General features: G+C 42.2%; 1 protein-coding gene and 1 long non-coding RNA gene across 4 annotated transcripts in view; one reads left to right on the top strand and one right to left on the bottom strand.

The window, feature by feature from the left end:
* The window catches only part of LOC142604373 (uncharacterized), a 51481-nt gene that overhangs the window by 289 nt on the left and 26248 nt on the right, over nucleotides 1-24944 (top strand). For 2 of the 3 annotated variants that reach the window (XR_012838230.1, XR_012838232.1), the window contains exons 2-4: nucleotides 51-1214; nucleotides 1399-1531; nucleotides 2885-2932. This is a non-coding gene — a long non-coding RNA (uncharacterized LOC142604373). Of the gene's footprint in view, nucleotides 1-50; nucleotides 1215-1398; nucleotides 1532-2884; nucleotides 2933-10245; nucleotides 10358-24944 lie in introns of all 3 variants that reach the window. The other variant, XR_012838231.1, reaches the window with a different exon arrangement.
* Nucleotides 279-22410, bottom strand: LOC104629343 (myosin-4). The gene is made up of 23 exons (XM_010298822.2): nucleotides 22050-22410; nucleotides 20472-20595; nucleotides 19490-19626; nucleotides 17894-18149; nucleotides 15765-16007; nucleotides 13978-14154; nucleotides 13165-13310; nucleotides 12988-13078; nucleotides 11520-11909; nucleotides 11301-11427; nucleotides 10776-10894; nucleotides 9887-10083; nucleotides 9218-9401; nucleotides 8138-8303; nucleotides 7224-7348; nucleotides 5013-5321; nucleotides 4723-4926; nucleotides 4513-4638; nucleotides 3202-3372; nucleotides 1529-1633; nucleotides 1354-1449; nucleotides 762-896; nucleotides 279-417 (listed from the first exon to the last, which is right to left on the bottom strand). Exons 1-23 carry the CDS (start codon nucleotides 22160-22162, stop codon nucleotides 403-405), a joined length of 3756 nt encoding a protein of 1251 aa, XP_010297124.2. The 5' UTR covers nucleotides 22163-22410; the 3' UTR covers nucleotides 279-402.

The following is a 24944-nucleotide window of genomic DNA, read 5'->3' as shown; positions in this document are numbered from 1 at the left end:
TCTTTGCATTTTTTTTTTTTCCTATTTAACTGTTACCTTCTCTCGAGCAGGAAGGTTGAAACCATGGAGCACAACTGAGGAGTGTGTTCCTGTTGCCTTGGGAACCCTTTTCCCTGCGTTGGACATAACCTGGACTTTGGTAACTGCTGGCCATGCCTGATACATCGATCTGCAGATACTCACTGTCAGCTTCATAATTAATTGATAGTCCTTACTGTCACCAGAACGTCACTCAGCTTTATTTTTATTTCTCATAGCTTCTACTTAGGGTTGGCTACATATGACCAGGTCAAGGATCAGTTACGTGCACAGCTAGTTTCTTGAAGCAAGCAATGAATATCTCTGTTGGATGCGCAGAAGTCTATGTTGTAAGGGAGCCTGTCGCAGCTCTGGTCAGGGACCTCATTCCTCTGATTTCTAAAAATAAGGAAGATAATGTAGAGGTTATTGGAGCAATTGAATTATTTGTGGGGTTGCTTCAGGTCTGTGGCTATTGCAAATGTTCTGCCATATTACTGGCAAAGAACCAGTATCTCCCAGTTCTGCTGAAAGACCTGGATCTGCTCTGTCTCTTGGAAGGCACCAAAAGGACTTCCAAAACTCACCGGTTTTGACTAAGTGCCAATTTCTGGTCTTCCTTTATGAGGACACTCCAGTGCAGGAGCAGGAGGAATACAGCTGTGGCTGCCCAGTGTTTGGGCAGAGATCTGTGTGGCACTTGCTGCATGGGGAGGGTCCTTCTCTGCAGCCCTCCAACTCACCTGTCCTCCAGTATCACGACTTCTGGCTCGCAACTTGTTAACCTGGCATTCAGCAATATCAGCTCGTTCTTCAGCCTCTTCCAGCTCGTGCTGGGTCTTGCGGCATCGTGAGAGATTAATGTTTGCCTGTTCTTCCTGAAAGTCATGCAGTGCCATCAGTGACATGGACACAAACTGACATTGCCCTGTTACAGTTAACCGAACAGCCTATGGCTGCACCACAGTAACATCACCTCCTGCGGTTAGCCTCACAGCTGCACCCCTGCGTTGCCAGCACTCAGTGCATTTCTATCTGGCACTGCAACACCATGAGCACGCACTCTGCTGGGGACAGAACAATTAGTCCTGCTCAGTTCCAGCTGGGAAAATTGGCTAGTGTGGCTCCAAAAGTGCAGCAACTCTAGGATAATTACATCTGTGCCTGCTCTGTTGTGAGCCCTAAGTCTTTACAAGGTAAGGAATATTCAAAGGTAGTGGCCATAGCTGCTCTGTCAAACTGAGTATTCAATTATTTTAATGAACTTGGGAGCCCAGACCTTTTGGAAATCTCCACCCAGGGCCCACAAAGATTTGAAAAGGGTCAAGCACTCACAGCCTCCTCAGCCTGTTTCTTGTATGCTTTCACTTTTAACTGCAGCTTGTTCACCAGGTCCTGGAGCCGGAGAATATTTTTCTTATCCTCTTCAGACTGTGGGAAGTGAAAATCACGTCAGCCTCAGAAGATCAACCAAGGTGATGCACATAAGAGGGCAGAGGATTTGAAATACCTGGTAAGTGAGCTCCTTCAGCCTTCGCTCATACTTGCGAACACCTTTCAGTGACTCTGTTCCTCGTTTCTGCTCAGCATCAAGCTCGTTTTCTAACTCTTTAATCTGAAACACGGTATCATGATGAAGACAGCAAGCTGCCAAGAATGGCTGCTGATGCTGCAGAAGGATCCTGGGAACCAGGGTCCTGCAGACTAAGGCTGTAGGGAAAGTGGCAGTGCAGGGCAGCTTCCTGCAGCTGCTTCTTGGGGCTAGACTAGCTAAAAACTGCTCACCATGCTATATTAGTAGTGACATAGTATGTGAATCCGTAGGTATTTATAGAAGGAACTTAGCTGTGCATATCTGGGGCATTTATAACTAAAGTTAGGCTTAAATCTGTCAGAGAAGAGGAAATTGAAATGGAAGAGAAGGTTCTGTCAATGTTCACCAGGTAAATGGGGAAAATCTGTTTCATTTGTAATCTTTGCTCATCCTCATGAATAGTCCTTAACAACCTCCCATAGCTCCATGCCTCTTCTACAGTGTGTATAAGTCAAACCTGGACACTAATGTTTTTAATTCTGTGTGGGTATTTGCTTTCAAAGCCAAGACACCTAATTCCCAACCAGTTGTGCTGTGTTTTGGCACAGGAAGCTGAAGACCACAATGAGCGGGTCAGGGGAATGGTCCACCTAGCCCATTGTGCTGCCTCTGGGAGTGGCAGCAGCACATACAGTTTAGGGACAGCATGGAAGCCTGGCCGCTATCTGCTCCCCAACTTGTCCAGCTTCCACAGTCATTAGATTAGAGGTGTAAGGTGGTGTATCTGTGCCTGTTCCCTTAAGTATGTCCATAAACCTGCTGATCTCTAATCCCTTTCTGAACCTTCTGCCAGCTGCCTCTACAGCCTCCCACAGCAGCAGGTTCCAGAATTTCACTGCCTGCTCTGTAAAGTACTTCCTTTTATTTCTTTTAAACTGATCTCCAGACAAGTGAAGATGCCCTGATCTGCATCCTGTGTCCTTATTTCTCATAGTGTGCATTTTGATGAATAACCATTCAGAATACATCCTGGTCACTGCTGTCATGATTCTGTAAACTCTGATCACATCCCCCTCAGCCTTCTTCTCTCCAAACAAAAGAGTCCTAGCCTTGTTTGTCTCTCCTCATAAGGCTCCACCCACTCAGCTGCCATTCCCTGGATGCTTCTCTACCTGTCAGGTCCTTCTCAAGTTGCAGAGACTAGAACTGCACATGGTACATTTAATATAGTGGCAACTGATGTTCTCTGTCTTGTTCTCAATGCCCTTCCTAACGAATTTTTGCTCTTGTGGGTTTTTGCTTCTAGTGGACATTGAACAAATGGTTTCTGAGGCCTGTCATGGATGAGACTGTAATTGCCAGTTCCAAATTCTTCTCCAAGTAAGTATATTTTCAATTATTTTTCCCTAGATAAGTTACCGTGTATGTCTATCCTGATGTTCATCTGCCACCATTTTTGCCCATTCATTTTTTATGAGGTTGTTCTTAAATTCCTGACTCACAGTGCAATGTACAACTACTCACTGTAACTCTCATCAAACCTGCTGGAGATACCTGGGCTTCTCCCTGTTGTAATCTTCCCAAGAGGTTCCAACAACCAAAGGCCCACTCAGGAACTTGATCTTAGCCTACCCTTGTCTTCACCATACCCTTGCCTCTAGTTTCTGGAGTTGCTTTTTTCCACCCTTCAGTGCCAGCTGCTCAGCTTCATCCAGACGGTGCTGCAGGTCCTTCACCGTCTGTTCCAGATTCTTCTTCATCCTCTCCAGGTGGGTGCTGGTGTCCTGCTCCTTCTTCAGCTCTTCTGCCATCATGGCTGCCTGGTGGTAGTGCACAGTTATGTTACGATTATGCCTCTCCATCCCTGACAGTTCTGCGGTCTGTCGGGGAGCAATGCCCAGCTTCACATTGGTGTATGGCTCTCCCCATTCTCAGCTAGCACCCATGGCTGTGCTAAGGGTCTGTCGTATAAAGAGGATCACCATTTCTCCAAATCTGTATTTCTAAAACTACTCTGCCTTGGTGAACAGACAGGGCTGATGACAAGAAAAAAATAATTAAGGCATGCAAATGACTCAGTACCAAAGTTTCTTTTTTTAAGAGTCAGTGAAAATTAGGGGAATGTTGAAGTTTCATCGGCTATCACTCTGCATCTCTGGGCTCCCTGATTATTTTGAATATCTGGCCATTTGGTGCCTAAATTTGCCAGAGTCAGACTCCTAAGCAGTTTTTGCCAATGAAATGACCCCGAGTATCTCGAACTACAGTGAAAAGCTTGTGCCTGCTGAGACCTTCAGAACCCGGGATGGATAGCTGTCACCAGTGTGACGGGGCAGAGTGGAACCTGCAGCACTGCCGCTGGCGGGCAACAGCATCCAGGCTCAGGTGCACCATCACTTGGTGCTATAGTGTAATCATTTTCTGTTTCATTTTCACCTTTCATAGATAGTCCCAGGATTTGTTTCTTTTGATGCTGTGGAACTGTAGCCTTGTTGAAATGAAACATTTCTGTTCTGTCTTTTTGTTTCTTACATGTCTAGCATTTGTATAGAAGCATGTATGATTTTAGTATTAATTTCTGCTTTTCTGTGCTGTGTCTAAACACAACATGGTTCAGACTACTCTTCTCCTATTACAATTTTGCCACCATCTGTTCTGTCCTGTCTATTGCATTTATTGTGGAAGCAAAAGTGAAGGTAGATATAGGGCAGGGGAGACAGGATGCCTCCTCAATACAGGCTGCTAGCAGAACATGAGTAGAGGACCTGGACTGAAGAGGTCTTCTGTGGCAAGCAGTAGGGCAGAGGCTGTATGAGGCCCATGTGGGAGGGATTTTGTCACTGATCTTTTCTGTTCCTATGTTGAAGAATTGGTTCTCCTTGACCTGATTGCTGCTTTTCTAAAGTGTAAAACTGACTGCAGTAGTATAAAATGAATGAGAGGCAAGCAAGAAGACTCACATCTGTGATCGCTTTCTTTGCTTTCTCCTCTGCATTTCTGGCTTCCTGAATGCTGTCTTCAACTTCAGTCTGTAAATGAGTAATGTCCACTTCCAGTCTCTTCTTGGTGTTGAGGAGGGTTGTGTTCTGTTGGGACAGTCAGGAGACAGGTCATTCCTACCTCATTTCATGCCACTCCCGCATGCCTATTGTAAAGTAGATACCAAATACCTGCAAGTGGAGAAGCTGTACTCGCTGACTGGCATCTGTCAGCTCCTGCTCAGAAGCTTTCCGGGCTCGCTCTGTCTGCTCCATAGCAGCTCGCATCTCCTCCATTTCTTTTGTCATCATATTGTTCCTATGCTCCACCATTGCAAGCTGCTCCTTCAGATCATCGTTCTCTCTCAAAGCATTATCCAAATGGACCTGGGAGTCCTTTGAAGGTGAAAGCACCATGAGACTCAGAGGCAAGTAAAATGAGTGGCAAAGACCTGTAGGACACTAGCCCTTGTGGTCCCTACCTTGAGTTGCCCTTGCACGGCTTTGAGGTGCTTCTGTGTCTCTGCTACTTGATAGTTGGCATGGCTCAGCTGGATTTCCATGTCATTCAGATCTCCCTCCATCTTCTTTTTCAGCCTCAAAGCATCATTTCTGCTTCTGATCTCAGCATCCAGTGTGGTCTGCATAGACTCTAATACCCTCTGGTGATTCCTCTTCAGCTGTTGCATTTCCTCATCTGTCTCTGCACTCCTTCTATCAACATCTGACTTCACCTGGTTCAGCTCCAGCTGAACATGTAAGATTTTTCCCTCTTCATGTTCTAAAGAGCCCTGGCAGGGTTGAAATAATATAATTTATCTCTGTAGTGTCCATTATTGGGAAATGCCCGTGCAGAATTTTGACACTTTGTAGCCAGTAATGCAGATATATTTGCTTTACTGTAGACCTTTAGAAAAGGCCTAGCACTGAAAAATTTGACTGCTGTTCCCATAGACAGGAGTCATTATACCTCAGCTGGATATTAATCAGTAATTCAGCAATAAGACTCCTTAGTAAAATGCCTCACAAGATCTGGGCACTGAGAGCTATGTTGACACTGATAGCAAAACATGTGAAAACTTACAATAGGACAGCCAAGCCTTGTGCCCAGAAGCAGCTTGCCTCCTCTTGCATCTCCATGCTGAATTCTGCTTAGGGGCTTTGCACTTAGTCCCACCCAAGTGACTGTGTGGGCATGTTCCCCTTCCATACAGCCTTTTCCCTCTGATACTCATACCATCTAGCTTCAGATTTCTAAGAGTTAGAAGCCTGAGGGTGGGTCTTTACAACTTTTTAAGAGCAGCCCCTCCAGAGATGTCTGTTTCTCCTTTTTGATTCTAGAATGAGCCCATGGGGTCTAATTCAGGATTAGACTGATGACATTTCCATGCATAAATTAGAGCAGATGGATTTGCATGGCCACTGTAACTTGCTCCTACTGCCCACTCATCTAGTGAGATCTAAAGATTAGAGGTGTGTCAGTTGGTTTTTAGTTCTTTTTCTACCTAAGGGGAGTTACAGAGAAAATAAGGTGAGGCTTATTTGGTGGGGACAGCAAAACGACAAAAGGCATCAATCCAAAGTTGATACAGGGCAAATCTTGACTGTATAGAAGGATTAAAATGTTTTCCCATGAGAATGATGCCACACTGGAAAAGTTTGACCAGTGATACTATGAAATCTCCATCCTTGGAAATGACAAAGAACAATTAGACAAAGCTTTGAGTAATCTAATGTAATTTTGAAGTTAACCCTGCATTGAGCAAGAGGTTGGACTAAAGATCTCCAGAGATCCTTTCCAACCTAAGTTAATTCTATGTCTCTGTGTTTGAGCTATGCCTAAGTATACCATGGGCAGCTCCATGAAATGCTCTCAAAGGCATTTTGTGGAGAATCAGATATGGTCATACAGACGTAATAAAAGCTTTTCTAAGACACAGTCAGGGCAGATAGTGAAGAAAAGGCAGAACCCAGACAAGAGGGAAATGAAGGAGCCACAATCTGGCATGGATTGGGAAAAAAGTAAGATTTAAAGTTATGAAGAGTTGAGGGATAGCCAAAGACAGTAAGGAACACTGAGAGGTCATGGAATTGTGGGACCTGGTATGTGCCTGTGTCAGCAAAGCATGTCAGTGTACCAGTGTCACCTCCAAAATTCAGCTGATCCCCAGCAAGCTCTCCATGAACCCATCAGAACCCATGTCCTCTGAACTGACTCCTCCCTGAATGTATTACTGACTCTCACTCATTGAAAGTGGAGGAACTGAAGAAATATTATTTTAATTCTCTTCAGCATTCAGCTTTCTTTGAACAGGATGTGACATCAAGAAGATATATTAAGTGTGGTTTAGATGTGCTCTGAAAACATCCTTGATTAATTTGACTAGTAAGCAAAAATTTTCAGAGTTTTGAAATACAAATGACCTTTCTTTAGCCTCTCAGAGGAGTGAATTCACACAGGTGGTGCAAAATAAGCTCCGTTTCAGTCTGTGACTGAGGGTTTTTGTGCATGATAGCACAGCAAGGAATGCCACATTGGTATGGGAGAGGGGCCGTCCCTATGCTATTTGGTCTGCTTGTGCTCTCATACTGCACCTTTGCGACAGCAGCAGGTTAAACAGGAATATATAATCTCCAAACTTTCTTCATTCATAATCTCTCTAAAAACAACCCCCTTTATTGAGGACACTTGCCTCTGCTTCTTCTAATGCTCCTTGAAGTTCACACTTTTCTTGCTCAACTTGCTTCTTTGCTTTCTCCAGTTCATGATTAACTTTTCCAGATTCAGCAATCTGTTCAGTCAGATCAGAAATTTCCTCTGCAACACAGAACACACACACTCATCTTAGATAATGCTTAGTCAGTGGCACCTGCAATTGCTGTTTGGCAGTGGGAGTGACGGAAGAGATAATGATGTAGTGTGATGCAGCAGTGAGGAGAAAAAATAGGTCTTGTTTCGTGTGTGATCTTAATTTCTGATTACCTGCTATGTCCAGTGTGCAATTTGAAAATGAGAGTGACCAACTGGAGTGAACTCAGAGAATAATGTCAGCTTCCTCTGGATAGTGAATTACATCCCCAGAGACAGTCCCCAGGAATCATTCAGCTCACAAAAAGGAGCTGAGTTGTGTTTCCTTTATAGTTAGTTTGCTTATTAAATGCCAATCTGTTGTGCCACAGCTGCATGGTCCTCCAATAATCCAGAGATAGGCAACAGCCCTCCAGATTTTTTCTAATGACAGTGACTGAAGTAATCTGGAGAAGAAAAAGAAAAGACTATCCAGTTTCATCATAATTTCTGTTCATTCAGTTAATTTGGTCCCTAACCATGAATGGGATTATGATGGTGTGAAGGAGGGGGAGTACCATGAGGAAGTAGGATGCTGTAATGAGCTGTAGGCCTGTGCTTACAGGTGACTTTATGATCACCTGAACAGGAAAGCAACTTGCCTAACCTGAGCTTTGTGGAAAAAAACATAAGGAACAAAACCCTGGGAAGAGGCAGATCTCTGGTAGCCCAGAAAAATGGAAGCATCTTAGAACTCATGGTGGATCCTGATGGAGCTGATGGTGGATCATGGTGGAGCTGCTAGAGATCTGAACTTACGCTGGAGGTTCTTGTTCTCCCGTCTGACAGTCTCAGCCTGGTCAAGCAGTTCTTCATAGGCGTTCTTAATCCGGAAGGTCTCAACGCTAAGAGAGCGAGACTCTTTCTGGGCAGCTTCCAGCTCAGCCTGACTCTCCTGGTACTTCTGCTTCCATTCAGCCAGGACCTGGAGTGACAGGAGCTATCAGAGCATAAAAATGACCCATTCTGCAACACTCCTGTCTCTGCACGTTTACAGAACAAGAATCCAAGAGGCATGGCCTGTCTTACAATCTTTTGCTTTGGACTGTTCTCTGCCTGTGACAATCAATTCACTGCAACACCTACTCTGGCTGTTTTGGTGGCGGCTACTTAAATTATTCTCTTCAGCCAGCACTAGTGCATTCCCCAAGCTCTCAGGCAGGACTTTGGTTTGATGCCAGCCTGGGCACAATGTGGTTAGTCTGAATGAGGCTGCGTGAGCCTTATTATTACAGGAGCCAGTGGTCTTGCACTCAGCCCACCAAGAAAGATCATGTTCTACCAATTGTCTCCTGAGTTTGATACAACAGCCCTGCAGGGCATCTTTTTTTAGCACATTCGCCCAATTCACTCACAAAAGGCTGGGCCAAGGCACAGGGGTGTGCAACATCACTGGGGCAAACTATGTTGATTCTTTTAAGTGTTATTAAAGGCAGTGAAGGCTGGAACTGTGTAAAGGGGTCTAAGGCTTTGCCTTACCCACATATAAGGCTGACAGACTAGCACCAGGCGAAAGTCAGGGCTTGTTAGCTTGCATGTGAATACTTGCTCAGTCTGCGTGATCAAAGGCTAGGTATGGATCCTCCTAATCTCCCTTGCGAAGACTTCATGCTTTTAAAAACTATCAGAAAGCTACTTTATTGTTTGCTGTGGTCATCTGTGGTTACTCACGTGGTGACATTATTATTGTATATCCCATTGTTGCTCCTTACCATAGTTTTGCTTTGGATAAAATGTAATTTATCTTACTGTGAGTGCAGAACTTTCAGAGTTTTGGAGTTTGGCTTGGCCTATCAAATGTCTAATGATGTTCAGATCTGTCAGACTCTTTGAACAAACCTTGTCAAAATTCCTCTGCTTTTTATCAAATGCTGCACAGGCTGCATTCGACCTCTCCACATCAGTCACGAGGTCATCAACTTCCCCCTGCAGCCTCTGCTTTGTCTTCTCCAATGAAGCACACTTTGAGTTGAGAGTGTCAATCTGCTCCTCTGAATCCTGTAGGCGCTGAGCAAGCTTCTTTCTGCAGGATGAGACAATCAGTGCTGAGAGAAGGAAAATTCTGGTGTTCTCAGAAAATGGACATGGAGTTTGGCATGGGAGAGATGGGCAGAGAGCAACATAGAAAGCTGTGATGGTGTGAACAGAGAGCATCGATAGGAGCCTGGGATGACACAGCATGCTGGAGTGGTGCATAGGCTGGGAGAATACTTAACCAGAGGTAGACCATACCAATGTGGAAAGGAACCAGAAACACACTTTCAATATTGGCAGTGTAAAGAATGTGATTTTTCAACTACTATGATTAACTTCATAATTAATGCACTGGAATTCTCCTTTCTGTAGGCCCTCCCAAGCCTCTCCTCCTCCTCCTCCTTTAAACCTCCATTCACTCCCCTTTTCACTCCTAACACGTTACAAAGCACTCTGCATATTACTAGTACGAGCATATTCTGGTTTCCTCCAGTTCCTTCTCACATTTATACTCCAGACCATCCCTCCACGTACTTGGCCTCCTCCAGCTCCTCCGTGCGCTGAATAGCGTCTGTCTCATATTTGGTTCTCCACTGGGCCACTTCGCTGTTGGCCTTGGACAGGGCACGCTGCAGCTCCCCCTTGGCTTCCTGCTCCTCCTCATATTGTTCCCGGAGCAAGTCACAGTCGTGGCGAGCAGACTGCAAGGCGTGGGCCAGGACTTTCTTGGCCTGGGGGTTTAAAATTATACAAATCGTCAAAACGTTAACAATTTGTGACTTGATTTTTTTACTGTATTTTGATAAAACCTCCACATCTCACTGCACATTTGCAACAGTTGCTAGAGTAACAGAAGGAGCAAAGTGAATAACATTAGGGACTCTGTGTTTCAGACCTGATGTTGTTTAACAAGATGCTTGTCCATCTTGTCTGGGATACTGCCTCTCAAACACATCTGCACAGAGTGCTTCAGGCAAAGAGACAGGAAATCCAGCAACAGACAAGGTGGGAGTTATTTCTCAAGAAGTTCCTCTTTAAGCTTTTCAGGTAGAATTTGGTGTTTATCTGAAGGTGGAAGAAACTTTAAACTGTTGTCCTATCTGACACTGGTATGCCTGCACTCCTGCTCTCTTTACGTTTTTGGCTGCTGCCTCAGGGATTTCCCGTACTGGTAAGGTAAGCACACAGAGCTATATCCATTCACTTCTCTCATGATTTTGAACTTCAGAAAGGATGATAAGAAGGCCCTAAACTGTCTCCCTTATTTAATTTCTAATGTCTTTTCTGTGTGTTATACTCCAAGGCAAAGTTCAAAAGTTTCACTGTTCTGATGTCTCCACCTTTCTCTGAGGGGAAATCTCATTTATTGTTTTAGCTCATTGATTTATTTTACAATTTGTTTGTCCATATTAAAACAAGTCACCTTAGTTTCTTCCTCTAGTTGCCTCTTCAGGTCTTCACTCTGCTGAGTGAAAGCCTGTTTGCCTCGAGTCAACTGAGAAATCAAGGACTCCTTCTCCTCCAGTTGACGAGTAAGTTCACCTAATGAGAAGATTTTTATTTTTTTAGACAGAGACATGAGGCATAAAACATACAAAACATACATGTGGAAAGAGATTACAAGATATAATGTGGTAAAATGAAGGGAGAGTAGCAATTTCATTCCCACCAGTAGGAAAAAGCTATCAAAGATAAATGTTGTGCTGGCATCAAAGGAAAGGCGATGAACTGCCCACAAACTCACACATTAATTTTGATTGACAATGCTTCTTTTGGTTTGGTTTTATGTTTCCTCGGGTGGAGTTTATAACTGCCACCAGCAGAAAATTTGACAGCCTGAGTTTTGTTCAGATCGCCCAGTGATAAATATATTACAAAATATACAGGCATTCAGACAGTATACTTAAGTACTTGGCACAGGACAATTACATTTCATCTAGAGACACACCATTCTCAGTCTGCAGACGTGTTTTCTCTGTGTTCAGTTCATTAATTAGTCGCATATGTTCATCATCTTTGGTTCTGACTTCACTGCATTGGTCTTCGAGAGCTCGGCACATCTTTTCCAGATTGCTCTGTTAAGAGATAGAAAGCATATCCTTCAGCTCATCTGATTGTTCAGAAGAACAATGGTAGTGATGAGAAATGTTTCCTCCTGTGCAGCAACCTTGGCTTTGGAGACAGACTCCATGTTACTGGCCAAGTCGTCAATCTCCATCTTCAGCTCACTCTTCTCCTTCTCCAGCTTCTGCTTCACTCGTTGCAGGTTGTCGATCTGCTCCCCAAGCTCAGCTGTGCTGTCCGCGTGCTTCTTCCGCAGGGCGGCAGCCGTGGCTTCGTGCTGCAGCGTGGCCTCTTCGAGGTCGCGACGCATCTTCTGAAATTCCGCCTCACGCTTCTTGTTCATCTCAATCTGAGCTGCGGTAGCTCCTCCTGCTTCTTCCAGGCGCTCGCTGATCTCCTCTAGCTCCCTGGAGAGGTCAGCTCGCTGCTTTTCAGTCTTTGCACGGATTGCACGTTCAGCCTCAATTTCCTCCTCCAGTTCCTCAATTCGAGCCTGTGAAAGTTAATTGGTTAAATGAGGACTTCCAAATAGACAGATTTGAAATTATCATTAAGGAATAAAGAGCAAATATTCACACTCATTTATATCAGCAGAGAGAGTGAAGTACCACTAGAAATTTCACTGAACTGTGTCTGAGGACACGTGATACTCAGTTTTGGAACAATAGAGAATGTAAAATCTGGTATTTCATGGAACCATAGAATGGTTTGGGTTGGAAGGTACCTCAAAGCCCATCTAGTTCCACCCCCTGCCATGGCAGGGACACCCTCCACTGGCCCAGGTTGCCCAAAGCCCCATCCAACCTTGAACACTTCCAGGGAGCTAGGGGCAGCCACAGCTTCTTGGGGCAACCTGTGCCAGGGCCTCACCACCCTCACAGGGAGGAATTTCTTCCTAATATCTTACCTAAATCTACCCTCTTTTACTTTAAAGCCATTACCCCTTGTCTTGTCACTACATGCCTTTGTATACATTTTATGTTATACCTCAGAATGGATTTATTAAGTTGTGAAGGATCTAGTATTGCACTTTTGTGAAGAAATAGGGTATGTGTCACTGGAAAATGTAAAGGAATGCAAGTTTCTTAGAAATTTCCCAAAGATCAGGACAAAACAAAGCAGTATCCTCTCTCCATCAGCAAACATTATGGAAGGAACCTTGGGATGAGCAACCATGGGACGATAGCACTGAAGAGAACTGTCTTCCTGGCTCTGTATTTAGAAAGTGATCTCTGTCCTCATCATGACAGATTATTTCACATTCTATTGTTTTCTTAGAAAAGTAATTCTTAGTGGCTTCACTACTGTTACAACTCAGTAACTGATCCATTTTCAAAGCCTGCCACAAGCTTCACTTAAGAAATTTCTTACATAGTTATCTATGATTAGAGGCCAAAGCTTCTGTAAAAGTGCCCTGAGAGGGGAACAGCATCCAGAGTCCATGTTGTTTCATGTTCCATGTGTAGGAAAATATTGAAAATATTTTCAGAACAGTCTAAGAATAAATAGCAGTTAATTCTGTGGAACTTGTAGCTCAGCTCCTAAAAATATCAGTAACTCTTAGACTTTACCTGAAGCTCCTTAATTTTCTTTTGCAGCTGAGAACTTTGAGCCTGCTCATCTTCAATTTTACTTTGCAACTGGCTAATTTCAATATCCTTTCTGTTAAAGAACAAGAATGCAAATTCAATACAATTAAGATAAAATCTGAGTTTTAGAATTCAGAGCATAAAAAGTCAGTACAATACTTTTTTAGCCTGTCATCCATCTGCTGCTTATCATTTTCCAAATCCATTATGCTGTCATGGGCAAGCTTCAGGTCTCCTTCGAGTTTCCTTTTAGCTCTCTCAAGGTCCATTCGCAGCTTCTTCTCTTGTTCAAGAGATCCTTCAAGCTAAAGCACATAAAACATACTTTGAAACATGTAAATTATACTTTGAAAGTAACTTTTCTTGATTCAAAAATCTAACTAGAGTTGGAAATTGATGAATAGAGAAAACAATGAGATTCTGTATATAGTTTTCATATCCACCTGTGTTACACTCTCACTGCAAGATCAGAGCTACCATTATGATTTGGTTTCAGATATTAAGCTGTCCACAGCTTGGCTGTGCACGGTTGAAATTAAAGTTTTTGAAAAGTACAGAAATTACTTTTTTCCAGTGGCTGCAGTTCCTGGCATATAGACTGCTAATTATTGACAAATTCCCCGTATTCATAACTTCCTGGTGTATGTCCACACTGCAGAGTAAGAGACCACAAATAACTCTGCAGGAAACTTCAAACTGTCACAGATACACTGCTCCAGCTAATTGGTTAAAACAGGGCACAGAAGTCTACAATGCTGAAATACCCAGTGATGAACATAGTTTACATAGGCAGGGCAAGATGAAAGATGTATTGGATTCCACGATACCCTATCAACTGGCAATGATTTATTAGCTGAAATTATTAGAGCTGGCTTGGCGGCTTTAGGTGTTGCTTATACTCCCAACTACAGATCTCTATTCTCTCCTGGTTTGCCAGAACGTCCACCTGCACAACCCAGAAACATTTCTTACGTCATCTACTTGCTGCTCCAGTTTGGTCTTGGTTTTGGTGAGTGTGCTGACTTTATCTTCCTCAACTTGCAAGTCATCCAGTGTCTGCTGGTGGGCTTCCTGGAGGGCCTTTTTCTCTTTAGTGAGTTTCGAAATATTTTCATCCAAAGCTGCCATCTCTTCAGTAAGATTCTTAACCTGTTGGACAGCCAGCATCCATACTATGAGGGAGTGCCTTGAGAAATGACAGACTGAGAACACAGTGAGTGCACTTTTGCAAAATCTTGCATGCATGTAGTCAAAATGCTCTCCACAGGAGGTCTGTATTATTCATGATGAGAGTAGCAACAAGTGTCATGTCTGACAGTCACACCTCTCTCATACTGCAATGGTAGGAATTCTTGCTTTATTTGTTTTTGACTACCAGCCCTATCCTGCTGAATTCTATAGTGGAACATGTGCTAGATCTTCGCTTGCCTCTACAAGCTTTTACTCACTGGGATTTACAAAAGGCCTCTGAGTTGCACTCGCTCAAAAACTGTATTTCCTGCATGTGATATATTTGCTAGGCAAACAGCTGTAAGTTCTCAGCAAATGAGGTTCTTTTAAAAGATATTAACAACTGCCAAGCATAGCCAAAGATATGTTAAGTTTTCTATAGAAGTTAAAGGAACAAGATAACATGACATGTGCCCTTGGAATAGGTGATCATGAATTTAGGGCAGGAGCTTCTAGTTGGGCTGCTGGACGTACCAGCTCTGCTGGCTTTATCTTGGAAACTTATTCCTTGTACTTCAATGGAGTATTGCACACCAGCAACCTTATCTCAATCACATCAGGTGCTGTGCATTAGCCTTCCTGACCTTTGCTTTACATTTGTCTCATTTGATGGGAAAGCCTGACAGTAGGCATAAGGAAAGACCACTCTGCTGAGTGCTTTAGCTATGTGGCCCTGATATCTGATAAGACAATCCCTCATCCTAATACCCAGCACCAGCTAGATTTCCTCTAAGCATTAGTATAGAAATGTCAAACATATCTGTAATTGTGAACTTAGGATCCAGTATTGTTCTCAGTAATGGAGGGAACCTCAAGGTTGTAATTACAGTCCACAGCAGGACTGAACACTGTCACCACAGACATGGGCTTTTGAATTCTAACATAGATATCTCAATTCTGTTTCTTCATATTGATTGTTGAGATGTACGTGAAGAGACCTGTGCTTTTACTGGGAGATAAATGAGTTAACGACCACCTGATAATGACTCTCCTTGCTATACTGACAGTCTGAACCTTAGAAATCAGGAAGAAGTCTCATCGTATCATCAAATCAATGGAAGGAAGGGACATCCATCCCAGCTGAGACCTGAGCTTCTCAAATATGAGAGCATTATAAGAACACATTTGACATCTGCAAAATCAGTGCTTATTGCATGTCAGACAGGACCAGCGTAGCCATTCTGTGCTGAGCTACTCACAAGCATACTAGTCCTCCATTATCCACAGGAGACACAAATATATTGATTCTTTATGCCTGCAAATAGCCAAATATGGAAATACCCTATCAAACACATAACTACCTCTTAACTCTTTTGAACTGTCACAGAAAATATATTTTTCCTAAGAGGAAGTTATAATTTTAAGAAAAAAAATTTCTGTCACAGGTGATTAAGTGGCAAAACATCTCTCCAGTGCTTTGGGCACATAGTACTTCTATTCAGAGCACATAGGAATGATCACAAATTTCCACAAAACTGAAAACTGAGAAAACTGTCTGGGGAAGAATAATTCCCTGATTCCTCTGTCACCTTATTCTCTGTTGCATGCTTCTCTTTTTCCACTTTGGCCAGAGTCAGTTCAAGATCATCAATATCTTTCTTCAGCTTGGAGCACTCATCTTCAAGTTTCCTCTTCTTTGCTGTCAGTTCAGCATTTATCTCCTCTTCATCCTCCATTCTTTCACTTAGTTCTTTAATTTTGGCTTCCAGCTGGATTTTACTTTTGATGAGTCCTTCACATCTCTCTTCAGCATCAGCTAGGTTTTCACTCTCCTGTCAGAACATATTGAAGGTACGTTATATTTATCATAAAAATGACAAAAGGCAACCTATGTTGTTCAGGTGCCATCTCCAGGAAATGGATTGCATGAGTCAGGGCAGAATTTCCTATGCAAATCACAGTAATGCACATGATTCAATCATGAGGAAAGTGTCCTGCTCAGTTATGGCTTAGGAAAGTGGACCATAATCCCATCGTAGAGACACTTCCTTTCAGCTGGTCAGATGGTTTGACTACAGTACCATGCAATAGACTCACTGGGTTCAGTCATAACAAGGAGCCTGCAAGGAATCAGTGACATAAATGGGTGGGCAGCAAACTGGATTTCATGGAAGCATGAGCTTAGATGTGGATTTGTAAAACATACAGCATTTCAAAGTCGTTCTTTGTAGAGTGTTGGATGATTCTGTCTTTAATAAGCTTCTCCAACTCTAATGACACAGGTTAGACTGTCTCTCCCCAATCTTTTTCTCCCACTTTATTCACGAGGCTAACCTTGCTCACATCATTCTCTATCCTCTCTCTCAGCCAAGGCAGGGTCAGGCTCAACCTAAATTTTAGCCTGTAACTTTTACTATAACAAACATTTTGAGACACATAATTGACAGATAAAATTTTGTCTACATTAATGCTACTATGATTCTAGGCAGAATACCAGAAAAGGTATCTGTTGCTTCCCAGAAGAGTCATGGCTGAAAGCCATAGCTGCAGTAGCAGAGAATGGTATGTTTAATTCTCTCTCAGATTCTGACTGAAACCCATAGTGCACTGAAAATCGTGGCTAGCGAGTGTCCATCTTCTGAAGACAAACTTGGAGAAGATGGTGCTTGTGGAATCTTTAAAGCAGGGTTGATAGAAATTCCCCTGGGAAAATAGGACTTGGTGAGAAGAGAGGAAGGACTCTTCCAGTACTGAAACTGTGAGAAACTGGGAGTCAAGAAAGAGTCTGACAACACACTTGAGGGCAATGATCATACCTTAGGAGTTCTTTCATGTTCTAAAATCTGAAATCTGAGTGCTTTGAAAGGCATCCTAACGTGGAAATTAGTTAACGTAGTTAAACTTGGGCTTCTTGTTTTTTCTGCCCTATAATCCGTGAAGGGGTTAAAGTGAAAACCCAAATGCTTGTAAACTAGGTGGGTTCTGGAGAAAGAGCATTAAGTACTAAGAAGGGTACGCAGAAACCCAGAAAATTGGGTGGGGTTAAGTTCAAGGTCTTAAGAAGGATTCACGTAATGAATCTGATCTTCAGCATGCACAGCTACAGCCTCGGTGCTTGAAACAATACAGGACTCTTGTTGAAACCCAACTGGTTCAAAAGCACATGGAAACAAGTGACAGGTCCACCTGTACCAGACTGCCCTTGGCCAAGTAGTATCTTATTAGTTTTTAAAACCTGTCACTATTCTTATCATGTGCAATTTCAGTCTCTGCTCAGCATTCCAGAGAAAAACATCAGTCTTTGTGCCACAGTTTCAGTCCTGTCTCTCTGACAGAAAAGTACCCGTGGCCTGGGTCCATATTATAATGGTCAGCAGATGTGGAAACAGCTTGATTCATCCAGAATTGGATACCATTGTTAGGAGCACATTGTATATACTGTGGAACATCTGATTCTTCCACTGGTGATTGCTTAATTGTGAAGTGGCTTTGCATGGGAGCCCAGTCAGAATTTCCTGTATTTATACTGGTGGTAATGGTAATGTTTTGTATGTGCTTTGTACTCCCTTAGCTTAGCTGTAAATGACAAAACCACATACAAAGCAGTGGAGAATCTGGCCCTGTTGAATGTCTATTTATGAAGAACAATGGAAAAGAGAAGGGAAAAAACAGGAGAGTAAGAGGAGGCGGTGTGAATCTGAAAATGGAGACTACTTACAGCCTGCACTTGGAGCTGCAGGTCATTCTTCTCCTGCAGCAGGGCCACCATTTTCTCCTCCAGCTCTTTCCTCTTTGCTTCAGACTTTGCAAGCTCTTCCTTGGTTTTTTCAAACTCCTCCTTCATGTTGGCCATCTCTTTCTCAGATTCTGCACTCTTCAGCAAGGGCTTGATCTTGAAGAACAGCTTCATCCAGGGCCAGTGCTTGACGTTCATGAATGCTCTAATGTTGTATTGAATGATATAAATGGATTCTCTGAAAATACATGAAAACACAGTTTATGAGGCTGGTGAGACTGGGGTTCGAAGCAGACTCTGATTATTGGCCATATAGCGTCAGCATTTTCCTCAAGGAACTTTTGCACAAGACTTTTTTCCTCACCTGCCTTGCTTTTATTAAAGAATCCTCACCTGCCTTGCTTTTATTAAAGAGTCATTTCTAGGCCCTTGATTGCAGACTGGCTGGTTCAGTAGCATGAACAGTAACTATGTCTGGATATAAGAGGGAGAAATACTCCCAAAACAGACAAACTTTTGTGGCATGTTGCCTGGGAATCTCTGAGACTTTCCTCAGCCTCAAAGAATCTGCAAGTGCTCAGGTGAATATCAGAGGGAAAACTGACATCCTTGAAGTACTGCTTCTGAGATTACAAATCTGGGAGTTACTATCAATTGTGGGAACAGCAACTTTTTGGGTCACTCAAAATAGCAAATACCATATTAAAAATTATTAAGATAGAAACTGAAAACAAAAATGAAATCTTTTTATAGTATTGAATGCAAAAGGGTGTTGTTGATGCCTGTAGTTCAAGAGGAGATTAGACAGTTCCTTGCAAAGAAATCCAGTAAGAGTTACTGAATTCTTGGAAACTTTCCCTGGCTCAGGAAATCCCTGAACTAAATATATACTGCAGAGTATTGCAAATAAAAGCAGCTGGTTGGCAGAGCATCCTATACATTTATGCAATCTTTGCTCCCCCTAAGGCTTTCACTTGTCAACAACATTTGAGAAAGTTTGTTTGGCTCACCCTGTACTGCCACTCCTACACTAAATTTTGCATGATTCATCATATCTCAAAGGGAGAGAGCCGAAATGGGAAGGGTATCTGGGGTGGTCAAAAGTATGGAGTACCTTCTCTGTACAAGCTAAAATTGTTCATCTTAGATGATGGAGCCATGAAAGAAAAGTAAAAAGAAGTAGAGCAGAGAGTGATTATATGACATTATTTACAAAACCAATGTGATCCAAAGAAATTATCAGACAACATGTTCAAAACAGACAAACCTTAGGACTTGTTCATTTGGCTATCTCTGTCACAGAGTTCTTTAAAGGTTGAAAATGGTAAGTGCATTCCTTGAGAAAATGTTCGCTGTTAAATACTAAATATCATGGGCCAACTTCTTGGTCCAATTGCTAAATAGCCATTACCAGAACTTGGGAGGCTATAACAAGGAAACTATTTGTTTGTGCTTGCTCTGTTTCCCCTAGTCTTTGTAAGAGTCTTTCCCAAGCACAGTTTTTTGCCTGAGACAGTATACTGCATTGCAGGACTTTTGGTCTGGTATAGGATGATTGTTAGTGTTTTTTGGTATTACCTTCTTTCATTCATCTTTTTAAATTCAGTTCTCATGAGGTACCCTCTGCACATAGCTTGTATATCAGTGATGAGGCTCACAAGCTTCTCATCTCTCATCTCTTCTAGGCGTCCCAGGAGACCTGCCTTGAAGAACACCTAGAACATAAAAGAGGGTCAAATAGTTTGAGGCTTAGGTAGACACAACCATTGGCAGCTGATGTGGGGTAGTACAAGGCAATTTTGGAAGAATTCCTGCAGAGTAAAGGTTTAACAGCTAGAGAAATTTTGTGTCAGTATTCACATCCCCAGTGTTCCTGTGATTCATGAGAAGTCACTCTATGTATGATCTAATCACATTATTGCGATTTTATTTGATGCCTGCTCCAGAGTAGGTTTTGGAAGATCTAGCTCATCAGTAGCTATTAAAACAAAGAGCTGATTTTCATCTTGGTACTATACCCTACTCTGTCTCTTTGCTGTATTCTACCCTTCTATGTCAGGCTCAAGATTTGCTCTGTAAACTGACTTAGAGGTGGCTTGAGAAGCAAACATGATGATGTCTGTTCAGTAGTGTAGGCGATTGTTTTTTTGTCCAGACATAGTACTGCCTTGATTGTGCTGGTCAGAGAATCAGTCCCCTACCTAACACTGCTTTGGATATCAAAGACAGTCTTGCGTGTGTGCCTAAATCCCCTGAAATGTCTGACTGTCCAATCTTGTCTGAGTCTGTCTAATATGCATTGATATAAATGAGTTCAACTGGCAGGAGAAAGGGGCAGCACTAGTTCTAGTTGCAGCCACACTGGGTCATTCTGGTAGTGTGGTGTTCCCAGAGCTACCCCTCACACATACCCCCAGAACCAGAGAAGTTTTCTGTGCTCCTTGCTAGTGGTGTGCTTTGTTTCTAATAATCGTGAAGGCTGATTTCATATGCAAGAAATACTTTCAGTGAACAATATTTTTTGCCATTAATTATACCCACTCTTCCACACGGACTTTACCTTGGTGTGGCCATATCTGTATTGGTTGTGGTCAACATCAATGGAGGAAAGAAGCTTTTCGGAAGCCTTTTTGCTGTCAATGAATTGTCCTTCTGGAATGGCTGAGGCGTTAAGAATCTTGTACCTGTGGTAAGACAAATTGCAAGGACTGCTTGCAAACAGGATGAGGAAAATAGGATCCATCATATTTCATAAAATATATGGAAGCTGAGCTATCTGAAAGTGGTTGCATATGCCAACTGAAATCTAGACAGACTTGGCTGAACAGAGCGTGGTGATGAGGGGACACATTTACTCTTCAGAGGTATCTGTTGCCTGTGTAACAACACAGTATGTTGTTACATACAAAATTAATGTGCATACTTAAGAGTGTCTGCAGGTCCAGGAATTAGGAAGAACATAGTGAGAACATGTCAACCTCTTCTCATCTTGTTTCATTGATCGGGGCAATGCTACTCAAATTAAAGCTGAAGATGAATTAAAGCTACTAACAAAAATCAGCTATATTCCAAAGGGAATACAAATCTTGCACAGCTCACAGTCTTTACAAGTGGTATCACTGAATCCTTGAGTTTGGACTAAAAAATGGCATGGTACTATTCTGTAAATATTAACAGCACTCGTAGCATTTTGCAAGGTAACTTAATGATTAAGATAATCCTGTGTCATGGACAGGACCACCTAATCCTTCTAAAGCCGTTTCTTCAGATATGTCAATTAGGATGTGTGACTGTACTCTAGAGCACTTCTTATTCTCAAGTCTACCTTGAAAGAGAATATGTAAGATCAAGATAGTGATAATGGTGTAGTGAATTTATTCTCTATCTTAGGTTTCTATTGTAGTTCCTCCTGAACTTCAGCACATTTTCTTTGAACTATAAAGCACTTTGTGGTTCTGGATGATGGCCATTATGGATAGATTCCTTCACCTGTCACATGAAATTATAATTTGACAATTGGGACCAGCTAATGCCCTACTGAACATAACGTTGCAGGGTATTTTCGGAGGGGTCTTGGGACCTTTTCACACCAGTTCAGCATGGAAGATACTACTGTTACATTTAATTATAACATCAGCCAGTTCTGATTCAGCACTTTAGAGCAACTGAGCTCACACAAACTAGTTTAATTGTCTCTATTTTAAAGTTGAGGAAAACAAGGCACAGGATGCAGGTCAGTGATAGAGCACTGGCAAAGCCTTGGATTTGTGAATGCTTAGTCAGTGCACTGTAAGGAGGCTGCGCTGATTTGTATTGGGTTTGTATCTATACTCTGGGAGACTTACAAAGAGCAGTCTATAATGCCACTAAATTCATTAGACAACAAGCATTTTGCATCTCTTTGAATTATCAGGCATTGACACAGTTTAGAAATGATACTGGTTCTGATGAATCAAAAAAAATCTCTGGTCTAATCGGAAAGACTGGAGTGACCTGAGACAGTATTCATGACTTGGTTCCCTCAAATGCCACTAATCTAGTCTGATTCAGAGGTTGTCTTTCCATGATGTCACCAGACTTGTCACCTGAGTTGTGCATTTACTGAGGCCATAACAGACAGTAATAACTGAAGACTTACCGTTGCTTGAAGTCTGCATAAAGGATTCTGCTTGGAAACCCCTTCCTGCAAATTCGGATGCCTTCTAGAACCCCATTGCACCGCAGCTGATGCATCACCAAGTGATGGTCCATTTCACCTTAAATAAAATACTTCCATCATTATTCTCCTTTTCTTTCAAAGAATCTCCATGTGTATTAGCATTCCAGAATGACCTCCCTTTTTTTGATAAAATTCAACCAATTCTTGATTAAAGATGCAGGAAGTGAAGACAGAACATGCCTTCAATTCATGCAAGTTGCAGAGAGCTGCCTCAGTGAGCTGAGCTTTATTAAGAATGCTAGGGCTGGCAGTGCTTGTGAATCGCCAATGGCCAAAAGGCATAAGGCCGCATTACTCAAAAATGCCAGGAGAGCGATTTAGGAGACCAGCTGAAAAATCTTGAACGGCGTCAGCATCCTCATTGGATGTAGGTAGAGGTGGCACAATGTAGAGTGTAGTACCATCTAGACAATCAGCTCTTCATGTTATGTAATTTTAACTTGGATATGCCGTGCAAGTATTCACTGTACTCAAACTTGATTAAATTTGATAGCTAGATAGATTCCAACACAGGAGTGGATAAGCAGGTTGCTGAAAGCTTTCAGTCTACCTGTAGGGGATAGTTGATTAAAATTAGAAGAATTATTTTTCTCCTCCTAAAATATCTATTGGATATAATAATCAACTGTATTTCTAAGTCTTATTGCCAGGTATTACAAAATACAACTGGCAGAATAAAACCCTCTTGGAATCACTTTGTCATACAGAAATTTCCGTCAGCTGCTAGAGACATTAATTAGTGCAGAATTGCCCATACCCTTAACTTTATGTTTTCTGTGTAATCAATAAAGGTGTACCCAAAGTAATTGTTAGAAAAGTCGAGCATAAGCAGCCTAAAACCAGCTAAAAATCAGAAAACATCCAGTTTCTCTTCCTTCACGTCACCATCTTTAATTTCACTCACACAGTACTACTTTTTCTTAAAAGGCAAAAGTAAAGATTCCCTCTGTCTCACCTCTGTCAAAATAACCAACTGAATATTAAAATGACAGCCATATCTGGCAAAATCATTCATTCAAATATGCTTTTCTATTTTAGTGGGTTTCCTTAATTCCCCCCATTACACCTTCTCAATTGTCAAGACCCCAGTGGGATTCCTCTTTCTTCCCTTTAGGATATGAAGTGTGGACATTTGCATTTGGGCTTCATTTACAGTCATTGGAGTGAAACAGTGTCTTTTAGGATGTGATTCATCTCATCCTAAGATAGATGTATAAAAGGGGCCAGATGAGTCATACCTTAAAATGCCAGCGTCTCTCCACTGAATATAAAAAGTTTAGATGAATAGCTGAAATGTGAATGTCATACATATGTGTGTTGCTTAAATCCTGCTTGAGGTCTTCAGGGTTAAACAGAGACGTAAAAAAGAAAGGTAAGAAATGTTCTAAAATTGTTCTTTTGTTTCCTGAGTAGCTTAAACAGTTGCTAAGCTCCTGTTTCCTGATATTCCTGTTGCATCCACTACATTCTACCAGTATCAGACATTATCATTCTACCAGTATCAGATCTCTTAACGATTAGACTCCTAAAATCCACACAGGCAAGTCTCTCCCCAAGTACTTTGATTTAATGGCCATGTGAAAATACTCCCAGACTTGACTGTTCTCAGAGACTAAACTCTTTGTGGGAGTTTAATATTTAATTAAATAAAGGAAAAAAACCAACTTTATATCAAAATGCTTTCCAAGTGCTAGCAGCACTGAGCAGCTTCTACACAGAATTCTACAATCAATATATGATTTCTTTGACAGTCCTCCAGCTCAGTGAATCAGATCCTAACACTGAATATTTAGAAATTGGTAAGTAGTTTTGGACTGAACCCACCAGTTCTGAGTGCCACAGTGGTCCTTAAAACTAGGCATTTGATAGGGATTTGCTAATGCTGTTACCCAGAACAGACAATTTCATCAGCTCTAATCGATCACATCTTTATCATCTTCAGCTCTGTACACACATTAAGCAAAGATGGGTAAGTGTTGTAGACCAAGTAATGCTCAAAATTTTACAGTCACAGTAAACAATACAAGAAGGTTTACTTGGGCACTGTCCCACAGGCCAGCCCCCACAAGAACTTCACATGCAAAGGAAGCTGTTCTGGAAGTTGGTGTGGAAGTTAAGCCAGCCAATTCCCATCAGTCCCGTGTCTTCAGAGTACATGACAGACTTACCAGGTGTCTTGGTCTCATTAGGAATCAGGCAACGCACAAAGTGAGGATGGGTGCTTCTCAGGTTAGTCATCAACTTGTTTAGATTTTCCTGTGGTAGAACAAAGCATGGGATTTGAGCTTTGAGCTATAAAGCTTTTGCATTTTTATCCAAATGTCAAGGAGTTACAGGATCATAATGGTTTGGATTGGAAGGGGTCTTTGAAGATCATCAAGTCCAACACGTCTGCTATGGCCAGGGACATCTTTCATTAGATCAGGTTGCTCAAAGCCCCATTCGACCTGACCTTGAACACCTCCAATGATGGGACATCCACAGCTTCTCTGGGCAACTTGTTTCAGCATCTCACCAACCTCATCATAAAAAAATTTCTTCCTTATGTCCCTCTTTCAGTGTAAAACCATTACCCCTTGTCTTGTCACTACAGGCCCTGGTATAAAGTCTTTCTCATAAGCCCCTTTTATATATTGGAAGGCTACAATAACGTCTCCCCAGAGCCTACTCTTCCCCAGGCTGAACAACTCCAGTTGTCTCAGTCTCTCTTCATAGGAGAGGCATTCTAGCCCTCGGATCATTTTTGTGGAAGCATGGCTCATTTAAAAGGAAATTCACATACCCTGAATACAGCAGACACCGTTTGGAAAGAGC

The sequence above is a fragment of the Balearica regulorum genome, chromosome 18 (assembly GCF_011004875.1).
Source record: "Balearica regulorum gibbericeps isolate bBalReg1 chromosome 18, bBalReg1.pri, whole genome shotgun sequence".
Classification (NCBI taxonomy): domain Eukaryota; kingdom Metazoa; phylum Chordata; class Aves; order Gruiformes; family Gruidae; genus Balearica; species Balearica regulorum.
The sequence above is the reverse complement of the archived record's forward strand: the minus strand, read 5'-3'. Positions and strand labels throughout refer to the sequence as shown.

Coding starts and splice junctions, on each gene's coding strand:
- LOC104629343 (XM_010298822.2), bottom strand. CDS start 22,162: ATGGACCATCACTTGGTGATGCATCAGCTGCGGTGCAATGGGGTTCTA. Junction 19,627..20,471: donor ACAGATATGGCCACACCAAG/GTAAAGTCCGTG, acceptor TTTATGTTCTAG/GTGTTCTTCAAGGCAGGTCT. Junction 1,450..1,528: donor TGAAGGAGCTCACTTACCAG/GTATTTCAAATC, acceptor CACTTCCCACAG/TCTGAAGAGGATAAGAAAAA.